This window comes from Gasterosteus aculeatus, chromosome 18 (assembly GCF_964276395.1).
Source record: "Gasterosteus aculeatus chromosome 18, fGasAcu3.hap1.1, whole genome shotgun sequence".
Lineage (NCBI taxonomy): Eukaryota > Metazoa > Chordata > Actinopteri > Perciformes > Gasterosteidae > Gasterosteus > Gasterosteus aculeatus.
The window spans coordinates 5708178-5721519 of NC_135706.1; the positions used below are offsets into that span (position 1 = coordinate 5708178).

The 13342-nt window shown below is 40.0% G+C and overlaps 1 protein-coding gene across 3 annotated transcripts in view; it reads right to left on the minus strand.

The window, feature by feature from the left end:
- Positions 1 to 1016: 1016 nt before the first annotated feature.
- The window catches only part of tbc1d32 (TBC1 domain family, member 32), a 55049-nt gene continuing 42723 nt past the window's right edge, over positions 1017 to 13342 (minus strand). For all 3 annotated transcript variants that reach the window (XM_078093020.1, XM_040160696.2, XM_078093019.1), the window contains exons 31-34: positions 11869 to 12023; positions 10553 to 10687; positions 7026 to 7214; positions 1017 to 1349 (exon numbers count right to left, since the gene is read on the minus strand). In XM_078093020.1, the coding sequence (XP_077949146.1) occupies positions 1230 to 1349; positions 7026 to 7214; positions 10553 to 10687; positions 11869 to 12023 (599 nt within the window). In that variant the 3' untranslated portion in view covers positions 1017 to 1229. The remainder of the gene's footprint in view (positions 1350 to 7025; positions 7215 to 10552; positions 10688 to 11868; positions 12024 to 13342) is intronic.

Below are 13342 nucleotides of genomic sequence, written 5' to 3' on the forward strand. Positions count from 1 at the left end.
TAATGTGGCAGGACATGAGTGTAAGTGGACTCAAAGTTTGTTTTTTAAGTTGATGTCAAAGCCACTCTCACGCCTTTAATTTTGGGTTTTCTAGCAACAAAGCTCTGATGAGCCAACTGCCAACTACTCGATACATTGCAGTTAAGGCTGTCTCTGTGTAATGCTGTTATTTTAACATGATACAAATTTGATCAATTCCTCTCACTGTGAGCCACCACCTCAGTTGTGTCCAACACATTTCCCCGGTAAACTCTGTTGTTGTGGGAGGCTGATGGATGGGTGTGATGATCTCATTTATCATTCAGAACTCAGTGTGTCTGAAGAGGGACGACAGGACAGCGGTGCAGGAGGAGGGAGAGAAAAGGCTGTGGTTACTAATGAGGTTTTACCTCAATGATAAAACCTTCCTCATGCATCTTTAATACAAAAACCTGTATAAGTATACAAACACAAGGGCTTGTGAGCTGAATTGTTGCGTGTCCTGGCATCAATTATGTGTCTCATAGCAATGAGAGGACCAGGCTGTACTGGCCTATAGGGGATAACAAACCATGGCAACAGATCGTCAAAGGTTTGTTCATTTGTCTGGACAGTGGCGTATGTTTTTGTTTTGTATTGAGTAATGCGCATACAAAACACCTTGGAGAATTATAACACATTTTAACAGGTAAAGCATGTAGGAGAATTATGATAGTTGGACATTTCTTCGGGGGTAATCTGTATTTTTTAAACATTCTGTTCTCAATACTTCCAAGGCCTCATTAGTCAGCCCCTAGCCCATTTGTTCACATCAAGGACATACTTCTTTAAAAACAGGTAAGCATTACAAGGTTTCAGTAATTACCTCTAAGCACTACGCACCGAATGTGTTGCTAAAAACAGGTGTCGTCATTCCCGTAGTGCACGGCTGGGTATTTAGACTAGAGGGAAATTGAAGGAAGTTCTTTGTTTCTTGGTCTTGGTTTTCACCTTTTCATTTGTTGATGATAAAAAAACAGAATATCATCCCACGTATCTATATTTCCATATTTCATTTTATTATTTCGAATGAAACAAATTTGATTACAATACTGTGGCCCAATTTGTTTCCATTAATGTCCTCACATACTGAAGCATGGTCATGAGATACATACAGGTACTTACTGAATCTGATCCAGAGCTGTATTTTTTTTTTTTTTATAGTACATTACGGTTGACCAATAAAAACAATATCCTTCGTAAACATTCTCTTAGTGGACAGATTTACTGATGGTTTTCATGTCTGTGAGAACAATATGTCTGTAGCTGCGCTCCAGCTCCTTCATGAACAACAAGTATTCGCCAACTTCAAAGCCCCGGATTGGATCCTCCTGCCGGTGAAAAGAAAGAGCGGTTGTAGTTCTCAACATTGTACCAAGGCATTTACCAGGCAGAGGACGTAAACAGAAATATGTCACAGCGGGCATTATGTAAGATGTAGGATCCAGCATTTTGTGGGTTTTGATCTGTACTAGAGATTAAAAGCATCATACCTTGTTGCTTTCATTTTGATATAACTTGTTGCTGTTTTCAAATGAAGTAATGATCAATGTGTATTATGAAGGCCTAGGAATATTTTTATAAAGAATTATTTTCGTCAACAAGATCTCATTGGATGATGCATTTCATGAAGCCTTCTGCCAGCAGGCATTTTTAAGGAAATATAATCTGATTGATTAGACTGATAAGGCACTTAAAATTAGCCTATACAGTTTCCCAACACTTACGCATTTAACTAGTCTGCGATACTTTGTCGGGCTTGTAGCATCGCAGAAAGGCGGTGTCTGTTTTTTCCAGGATAATTTGATTCTATTAATTTTATGTTCTATAGCACAAAATCTAATTTTCCTCAAAGGGGTTTACAGTCTGTACACACGCGACACCCCCTGTCCTGAAACCCTCACATCGGCACAGGAAAAACTCAAAAAATTAAAAAGCATTTGATGGGGAGAATAAAGGGAAGAAACATTTAGAGAGACAGAGGAGGATCCTCCCCGGGATGGACGTACAGAATGAACAACGTAAAAGTTGTACAACACTTTCAATTCATAGAACAGAAAGGATTAAAATAAACATTATCTCCTTATATGCGAAAAAATTGTTTATTTGCCGTTGTACTGTTCGGTGATCCACTATTCCGCCTTCTGACGTAGAACGCGCGATTATCCTGAGGACTGACATCTGGTTCAAACTAACGAGGCGGTTTGAGCGCGGTTCAGCCTTTCAGGAACCGAGATAGCTTGTCGTTAATTTGAGCTGGTTAATGGGACATTTGATACGAGGAAAGCAAACAACTGGGATCGCTGTGCATTTTGGTGTAAATGGCGTCATCAATTAGCAGCACCCAGTCAGTATCCAGCTGAAAATCCTTTGAAATAAAAACTATTATGTAGTATTTGTTTTTGGATTATCAAATTTTTTTAGTGGAAAAAAAACAGAAAATTACTTAACACAGTCAGAAGTAGGAGTGCAATTAAAGGTTTCCACACGTATAACTTCTTGTGATAGCTAAAGCAACTGTTTCCCGACCTTGACGTTGGGACACCCTGAAGGGCTCTCTAAAATAATCTTTGAAAGGTCACGAGATTAATAACAGGATCGGAAAGGATTAAAACCTACCTTTTACACTTTTCTATAATCCCTGAGTTCTGCAAGGTTAGATTGGCCGCTGGACTATAATCTATTTTGGGAAGAAATCCCTATGGTATATACGGTATACACAAGGTTTTGGATCCTGTTTGAATCTTGCCATAAATGACATGCGTTTGTCAATATAAAAGATCATTTTTGTTGTAGACTGTTGGAAAGACTACACACCCAGCTGTTACCTAAATGTAATTTCGACAAACGTGTGTAATTCATTCTATAATTCAAACGGGTTAAAGAAAATGATTTGTCTCAGGCCCGTGACTATCTCTCTTTCCAAATGAAGGTGCAATGGGAGGGACTAAGCAACCTACAGTGCATCCGGAAAGTATTCACAGCGCTTCACTTTTTCCACATTTTTTATGTTACAGCCTTATTCCAAAATGGATTAAATTCATTTTTTTCCTCAACATTCTACACACAACAACCCATAATGAGAAAGTGAGAACTGTTTTTGCCATGGGACATGATTGAGGAAGGCACACACCTGTCTATATAAGGTATCACAGTTGACAGTGCATATCAGAGCATAAACCAAGCCATGAAGTCCAAGGAATTATCTGTAGACCTCCGGGGAAGAATTGTATCGAGGCACAGATCTGGCGAAGGGTACAGAAAGATTTCTGCAGCATTGAAAGTCCCAATGAGCACAGTGGCCTCCATCATCCGGAAATAGAAGAAGTTTGGAACCACCAGAACTCTTCCTAGAGTTGGCCGCCCAGCCAGACTGAGCGATCAAGGGAGAAGGGCCTTAGTCGGGGAGGTGACCTGGAACCCGATGGTCACTCTGACAGAGCTCCAGCGTTGTTATATGAAGAGAGGAGAACCTTCCAGAAGGACAACCATCTCTGCAGCACTCCACAAATCAGGCCGGTTTGGGAGACTCAGACCATAAGAAACAAAATTCTGATGAAACAAAGATTGAACTCTTTGGCCTGAATGCCAAGCGTCATGTCTGGTGGAAACCAGGCACTGCTCATCACCTGGCCAATACCATCCCTACAGTGAAGCATGGTGGTGGCTGCATCATGCTGTGGGGATGTTTTTCAGCGGGAGGAACTGGGAGACTAGTCAGGATTGAGGGAAAGATGAATGCAGCAACGTACAGAGACATCCTCGATGAAAACATGCTCCAAAGCGCTCTGGACCTCAGACTGGGCCGACGGTTCATCTTCCAACAGAACAACGACCCGAAGCACACAGCCAAGATAACAAAGGAGTGGCTTCGGGACAACTCTGGGAATGTCCTTGAGTGGCCCAGCCAGAGCCCTGACTTGAACCCGATTGAACATCTCTGGAGAGATCTGAAAATAGCTGTGCACCGACGCTGCCCATCCAACCTGATGGAACTTGAGAGGTTCTGCAAAGAAGAATGGGAGAAACTGCCCAGAAATAGGTGTGCCACGCTTGTGGAATCATACCCAAGAAGACTTGAGGCTGTAATTGCTGCCAAAGGTGCTTCAACAAAGTATTGAGTAAAGGCTGTGAATACTTATGTACATGTTATGTTTTCGTTCTTTATTTTAACAGATTTGCAAAAATTTGCAAAAAACAGTTTTCACTTTGTCATTATGGGTTGTTGTGTGTAGAATGTTGAGGAAAATAATACATTTAATCCATTTTGGAATAAGGCTGTAACATTACAAAATGTGGAAAAAGTGAAGCGCTGTGAATACTTTCCGGATGCACTGTATGTCACAACACCATATCTAACTTGAACTAACATTTTACATGTAAATATTGCTGCATTTTAAGACAAAAGCCGAAAATGTTGGGAACCATTAAGATTTTTTTACCTTAACTACTATCCTTGAAATTGTCTCAAATACCAACGACTCAGATTCAGCTTTGCTCTGTCCTTTATGAGATAATATCATCCACAAAGAAAAAGGAGTGAAAAGCAAAATTAAAAAATGGAGCAAACAAAACAATGGGTTTTAATATTTAATCGGGGCAGATAAAGTGGCCGCAGAGCGGCGATTGTTTAGAGGGGAGTAAATGTCAAATAATTGGTTTTCGGTCTGATGGAGGACTCTCTACTGCTACTGTGATTATTCAAGGCAGCAGTGTACTACTACATATAGTACACTTTATAAGAGACAAATCTTGTTTTAATAGTATGGTATTATGAGTTTGAGGTCCCATTTTAGGCTTATTAGATATATTGATGTTAACAAAGTGTAGGCTTATTGTCAGCAGTACCAGCTACACAACTAGTTAGGTCTATTAATTCCATATTTTGTTTGTGCGAAAAACCTGTCCATCCGGATGGTTAATGTACCACTATTATTATTCTTATCAAGATGTAATGGCCCTGTACTAAGTTCTATGCAAGTCTAAAAAGTCCCCCACATGTTAGATCCTTTAAACCAAGATTAATTAGACATAGTGAGATTACTCCTGAAAAAACATGCACACATAAGTTCACTTGATTCACTAGAGGTTATTGCACCAGCTGCAGAAAAAGTTAAACCCGTGAGGGAAGAGTACAGATTACCAGCGGAGATCACTTAGGGCCTGACTGATTCCTTTATCACAATAATACTGATGTTTAGTTCAATATTTTCATTCTCAATAGCTGTCACAAGCTGCTTAATGTACCTCATAATATTCAAGATATATTAACCATTTGCACTTATAAGATCATTAGGTACACTAATTAATGCATTCATTATCAAGATTATTTTAGACCTATCCTCCCATGACAAATGACTCCTATTAATATTCAATGAGTTCGTATTTGCATAAAAGTCGGAAGTAATAGGAATACATTAAGTTTTTAAGTGTCTTATTGGTTCGTAAAAACCACATACTAGCTAGTAGTATGTAGTATTGGTACCCAATCAATGCCAAAAGTCCTACTCGCACTAGTGAGACCTCATGCGATTTAGAAATGATCCCTCGTGTTTTTTGTGCGGCGTATTTGCATTGCACGTTAATAGTCTGTATTTGACGTCAATTTACAGTGATTATTCTCCGGATGTGCTCTCGAGGCTCTGCATAACATCCGTCCCGAGGTGCGGGGAAAACAAACAAAAGACCCTGAATCCCAGAGATCCTGATTCACACAGATCTATTAACACATGAACAGATGTGCAGGGGATAACATCACAGATGACTTACGCAATGGTTACAAATTACGGAAGGTCCCCAAGTCAGACTGTGCTGTACAGTCCTGTGGAAATGGGGCTACAGAGATTACGCTGCAACTCAATAATGTTAAATGGCAACCCCTTCATTTGCATACAGAGACTCAAAGAGACAGACAGTGTCTTGCCTCTAACGAGTGTGATCCTCGTGGTAGTGTTTAGCCTTAGGCATGGAATGGTAAGTTGCAAAGTAGTTTATTTCTTTACGGATGTTCTTTAAAAGGTGTGTTTCTGATTTCTATGAATCAGAAATGGATGACCAACATAAATACAAGAACATTACATTAAACAAGTCATGTGGCTTTTCAAATTTTAATTTAGATGAAATATAGATATAACCCCCATAGAGACGGGTTAAATAAAGACCGGGGCCAATCTGTGTGTGTGTGTGTGTGAATATTTAAAATAGCATTCAATACCACATCTTTTGGAGTGAAATAATTCCTTCATTGTTCCCACAGAGAGACAACGCCATTGGACGCAAACCCGTATGTCTAAAACTTTCAACAGTTTGGCTTAGGATGAGGATTGCGGAAGTGTTTTTCTCTCTTAAACACACGTGCACACACGTCTCAATGCTGTATCTTGCAGCAGTATCTGATGCTACAGATCATTAGGATAACTTCCTCAGATAAAGCCTACATAACTGATCTTTTATTCAAAAACTGTCAGCAGTGGCTCACGACGATGTTAACACCAGAGCGATGAGGCAGAGACTGACTGAAGCGCTTAATGAGTAATGATGATGAGTCCTTCATGTTAAGCCAGGCCTAATTTACAATGCTGGTATTTAATGTTGCCTTGGATGTTGATAGAAGGTAGACATCTCGGGCCGTAACTTAAGACCTTTTATCAAACCTTTGGGGAAACTCTTCAATTCAGCGTTCATCCAATTCCCAGAACCTGTTAACTTTCAGAATTGGCTTCTTTTCACCTTTTCGTGAACTAATTCTTAAAATTAGGGGAGGGAACTATTCAGTAAAGTCCTACCAAAGCCAATTCACAAGATTTCTCATTAAATACAGACACTTCATATATTTAATCCAGTCATCCATTTTTAAACAGCAGTAAGGGACTGCTTCTCCCAAAGATAGCCTTGGTAAAGCATCGTATGGCTTTGTTGATTTATTAACACTACTGAACAATGCCAACTTAAGAGGAGTTTGATGGTCCGTGTATAGAATATAGTGTAGTACTGATGCTTCATCTCACCTTGAGGAAGACCTGCAGCTCCTGTGACTGTGTAAGCTGAAGGATGTCTGGCTGCAGATGTTTAAATATGGACACACACATATACACCTGGTAGTCAGGACCCATCACCACACAGGTGGAAATGTAGTGGCAGATCTCTGTCCAGTCCAGGTAGTTCCAAAAACACTGAGTCAACCAGTGGAGGCACATCTGTCAGAAGAAAAGTAATAATTTCCAGGATTATTATGTTGAAAAAATGAACCATCAACAGAATAGTAATACGTTGGACCATTTGTCTTCAGATAAATAAAATAAATAAAATATTTAGAATGTAAAAATCTTTGTTGCTGATAACCAAACATGCTCCTGCTCGATCCCAACATTGGAAGTCGGAGGAAATTACCAGAACACCAGAATGAATGATTGAGGTGGATTTTATTAGCAATAAGCACGCTTTTTAAATGTTAAAACTGCTTTTGTTTTTCACAAGTACAGTAGCTTTCAGATTTAAAACCAGCAAAAACAAAAATGACAAGTATTGCTGCTGCATTTTAAACCAGATATAGTTTCTCCTAAATAAATGATTCAGAATAATCTAGTAACAAAGAATGGGAGATAGACTTCACATAATACATAGGGATTGTACTGTGCATCAACAACTCTGAAAGTCTTTTAGTCTTTCCTGTTACTCGTGTTTGTTCATCAGTGTGATTATTGCAATACACAAAAGTGCGCTGTCCAACTACTGCTGCAAGTCCATGGGAGACTGTCGGAGGGAGAAACACACATATGTGTAAGAAAACATCTGATAGCATCATCATGAACGTAAACGTTCACAGCTAGCAAGTAAAGGGGGAGACTTTAGGGTGGGAGGCATTAGGAAGTAAGAATCCATTGATCCGTATATTATATATATATATATATCAATGCAATCATACAATGTCATCAATGTAAAGTAAAAACGTCGATACTCATCATCTTTAGGATATCTCTCATTTTTAAATTCCCTTGGCGTTTTACCGTTAAATTAAAAAAAATCTGAAAACGGCTAGGGCGGCACGGTGGCGTGGTGGTTAGCACTGTTGCCTCACAGCAAGAAGGTCCTGGGTTCGATTCCGCCCAGTGGCCTTTCTGTGTGGAGTCTGCATGTTCTCCCCGTGTCTGCGTGGGTTCTCTGGCTTCCTCCCACAGTCCAAAGACATGCTCTGGGGATCAGGTTAATTGGGGACTTTAAATTGCCCGTGAATGTGAGTGTGAATGGTTGTATGTCTCTGTGTTGGCCCTGCGATTGGCTGGCGACCAATCCAGGATGTACCCTGTCTATCGCCCGAAGTTGGCTGGGATGGACTCCAGCCCCCCCGCGACCCTGTGTGCAGGATAAGCGGTTTGACAATGGATGAAAACGGCTAGTAACGTTTCGGTCTTAAACCAAACTATTGGATGAACAAACACGGATTTCTGCAACATATTTCATGGCAATCCATCGAAAAGTAGTTGATGTTATAGTGAGAACCACAAGGTCTACAGGAAGAATAAATGGGATCACAAAGTGGTCGTTATATTATATATATATATATTATATATGCACTGCAAACAATGAAATATTTAATTTTCAAGTGGTGGACCGACATTACAATGCCTCTAGAAAGAAGCCTGAAAGGAATACGTGTACAGCACATGTATGTGCACAGCCCTACGGGGAGCATTATCGTCCTCTCTTCATTTGGCTCAACACTGCTGTTCATGAATGAGATTTGACTACAGTCAGACAGCGTTTCACACCCATATATCCAGATAGACAACAATCATTTTCGACACAAGTCTGCTCAGCATACAAAACTAGCTCCACTAAACATATTCAATTATTTCCAACCCTTGTCTCCTCAGCTACAGTGTAATGAAAATACTGACAAACTAATTTGTGGGTTGTAATGAAAACAGGAAACTGGACCCATGCCGCGCTTTGTTCTTAAACCCTCAGGCAGGAAAACAAGTAGAACAGATACAGAACTTTCCGTGACTGTAAAGCCCTCTACGGTTCTTCCAAGCACAGCTCCTTTTGACGGTATTCTTTACTTTGGTTTTCAGTCTCCTTCTGTCATAAAGAGGCTTTTAGATGCTGTTATGAATCTGAGCCGGTCAGGTCACCCCAGCCGTCTTACCTTGACATATCTGCGTGTGAAACACTAACTGAATGTGCTGCAGCAGGGACGAGTGATGATTCTAAATATTGTTTTGCACAGATACTTGCCAGTATAGGTGTTTATGAATACATTTAACTTATTGCAACATATACTCAGGAATAATTTCATCTTTCATTTTGTGTTCATTGCCTGATATCGCTACCAAACCCTCTTTGTGTTGTTTGACACTGTGACATGCTTACAGCTGCACTACAGTGTATTTTCATATTAACAGTAAAATATTTAATAATATTCAGACAGAATTTTAAAACACCATCCTAAGCATTGAGGAAGGGTCAGGGACTTTGTTTTAATGTAATTTTATAGACTAAAGGATTAACAACTAAAATATTCTGCAGATGTTTTCTTCCAGAATATATCAATGATCAGTAAGGGGCAGGCAGGCATTGTCTCTTATTAAGGACACATGAACAACACTATTCTTTTCTTTCCCCTCAGTGTCTTTATCCTTTACCTTCATCCTGCCTTTACCACAGGTGACTGCTCAGACTAAAGCCAACTACTGTTGAAACGCCTCTTCCTTTCACTCAAACAAACACACACACATTCTCAAGGCAGAATGTTTCAAATACTTATATTTTCTGTAGATGGTTTCCGACTGAGGCCTACGTCCACAGACATCCTGTAGAAAGGTGTAGAAAGCTTAATTTGCTGCTGCCGTTTTGTACGGCTGTAAATCTCAAACTTTTTGGAATGGTCATTATCACCAACATTATCAGCCACTAGAGCAAAGAGATGAGCGGAATGTTTTACTCCACCCTGGAGACGGCGAGTTTGGTTCTTTGATGCAAATGCGGCGAGTGTTATAAGTGCCCCTGCTGACGTGCGTCATGTGAACCTCAACTGTCAAACAGCGACAAACTAAAACCTGGATCAAACGGAGGATTCAAGGTGAAAGAACCTTTCTTCCGTCTTGTTTGCGAGAGAGAAATAAGGGCAGAAGAACAAAGAACTCACTTTTCAAATGCCGTTTAAAAAGAAGAGCAAAAAAGATTCAATGTCAAAGTCGCTTTTTTTGATCTAGTTTAGTGGATTAAAAAAGGGTATGCAAAGCGTGGTGGTGAAGGCTTTAAAGCTGTTTTCGGTCTTTTACAGAGTTGCAAAATCACTCTTCCATGTACCAGTCCAGTTTACACGTCGTTCCTAAATGTCATCACCTCATTTCATTCAAGTCATTATATACTATTAAACATTTGTGTGAAATTGAGGCAAACGTCTTTTACAGTTTTAAACGTTTTTCTTTCAAAACGTTTAAAACTGTCTGTTTTATTCTAAATCTTAGTCCAAGAGATCATTTTGCACCAGTCGTTTGTTAGTGTTTGCCTACTTCTCTACTGATCATACCTGTGACGCGGTGAAACCAGACATCCTGAAGACGGAGTGTACCAGAGGAACTTCAGCTTTCAGCAGCATCTCCACGTAGTGAGCTGTACACCAGTAAAGAGGAGGGATTCCTGAATCTTCCACAGGAAAATGGACCTGTCATGACAACCACAAGCTTTTTCAACTCGGAACGCAGTCAAGAACACTTGTATTAGCTTTTATTTGAGCAAACCAAAGAGCCTGCTGCTTTGTGTCCAGATAGGTTGGTGTGTGAGTGTTTGTGTTCATGCCCTCTGTTACGTGTCAGGCTGGGGCAAGATACCTTCCCCCTTACGGCCCCTTGTGTTACTCTTTTTCTCTCCTGTCAGGCAATCTGCCATCCCAGTGATTGGGGGATACCTACGCCGGCCAATCAGCAGGGCGGTGCTCAGAGATAACAGGAGGAAAACACAAGAGTCGAGGGGCAAGTTCTTCTGATTTGTTTGCCTGCATGATGATACTGACAATAGTTTGTAAAGGTTTGTGGAGGGAGGTTGACGATCATACCCTATACATCAGTACTTTCTCATAATAACATTTGTCTAAAAACACTAGGTTATTGCACATTCATCACATTTGAGTACTTGGAGAATAACTGCTATTTACAGAAATCAAAGGGCTGCGTCTGCATCATAAGCGCAGAAGGGCACGTAACGGACTAGTGCAACTGAGCTGTTGGGCCTTTGATGGGTGAAGACAAGATGATACAGTTGGTTTGGATGACAAAAGCTTTGGTTGGTATAAAGGCCAAAGCAAGACCTTGTTTTAGACTGTAATTCATTGTCTTTGTTCTAGAACAACTGTCCTTATCAGATGAATAAAAGATATTCACTCCACTATGTTGAAAAGTGAAAAATGACAGTTATTGCGATAAATGTCCTTATGATTTATCATCCTTATTTAATTATGTCTACCACGCTGTGATTGTTGACGTGCTTTGTATAAAAAGCGGTGGGATTAAATGAGATGTTGAATTTGTCAGGAGTTGGAGGTAAGTTAGAGAACTGACATGTTAATCAAAGTCACATGAACCTCTTTTAATGCAACTTGCACGCAGATTAAAAAATCTGCAAGAAGAGACATTTTTAGAAGTCATTAACAGTTGGTAAATGTACCGCGACATTTGGTCTTCCGATCACTCATGTTATCCACCCAAGGACACTCATCAATGGCAGACCACCGTCCTTCAGGGATAGTTAACCATTCCCACCCGCTCACACCCCGATGGCAGTCGCTGCATATTCAAAAAGTAGCTGATCCGCTGTACTGTAGTCCTGTTTGGACATTGTTCTACTCACAGAGGCATCTATCCTCGCTGGCCAGATGAATGCAGAGGTGAGCAGAGAGGACAGGTTGAGTAGCAGACCTAGAGACCGGTTCATGTCTCCAGCCATGATTAGGAACACTGTGGAGGCCAGCCAGTCATGGCCTGGATAGCCGCCCTGCTGAGAGACTGGAGGACAAGGTTAAAGAGCCAAAGGACTGCTGGAAAATATATTCAGGCTAATACTAAACTTACATAGCTCTTTAGATTAGATTAGTTTTGTAACATTAAAGCAGTACATAAATAAATATAAATATGGGATAGACCCATGCAGACACACTTAAATTGCCTACAGCTATTATGAATGGAAAGTATCACTTTGCATGCAAAAATAAATCTGAATGAAGTAACAACCTCTGCATTTAAATACTAATTAATCTAGCTGGCTGTGCATCAAAGTGTCAGAAAGAAAACAAACTGATTAATTTCACTTGACGGATTTTCTTGACGGAAAACCGCTTAATTAGTTACACAAATATTATCAAAGCTTAACTTTATTGATTATGTATATATTTTACAGGACTTGTAGAGATCTGGTTTAGGCATCACATCATCCGTCCGTGTGCGTGTGTGTGTGTGTATTCTTTTGGATGAGAAGTCAAGTGTGAATTCTGTGTGAGATTCAGCCAATATGAATAATTTATAATCTCACAGGTTGCCACCGTGCGTTGTGAACATCACATTACGCCGGAAAGGACGAGAATACTAAATAACACAATTTGACACCATGATCACAACAAAATCAGACTCTTAGTTATCCAACTCCCTCAATTGGTTAAGTCGACCTGTGATGCAGTTTCATTTGGACATCGTAAGAATGAAATTAGATCCTGCAGCTTGCAGCTAGCAAGACTGCCCTGATATGCAGGTCCTATCGCAGGAGAACTATGGAGCTATTAGTCGGGTTTTACTCTAGAAAACATCCCCAGGCTAACAACACATCCAGTTTTCTTATGAGTTTCTGCCTTAGAATAAGGTGTGGTCGACGTGGCGCAGGGTTAGAGCGGGTGTGCCGGGAAATGCAAGGTCGGCAGTTAAAGCCCTGGCTGCTCCAGGTACCATGTTGAACTGTCCCTGAGCAAGACAGCTAACTCCTAATTGCTCCCCAGGCAAAAATGTAAAAAGCCATGGGTTAAAAATGCAATGTTGCTTTGGATAAAAAGCGTCAGCTAAATGACCGGTTATGTAATTTAATAATGTAAATCTGTAACTGTGCAAACAGGAATATTAAAACATTTACTGGATGTAGTTTAAAAGACTGAGTTAGTTGGTCGGTTTGTAGTACCCTTCTTCAAGCAATAATTTTGAATGAAAGAATTATGAAATAAAAAAATAAAAATCTCCCATCAAACTAATGACTTAATGCTTCTCTCTGAAAAACCTTACATTAAATGACAGTTCTGCAACTAAAATTATTTAAAACAGTTTTCAGTACAATTTAAATTATT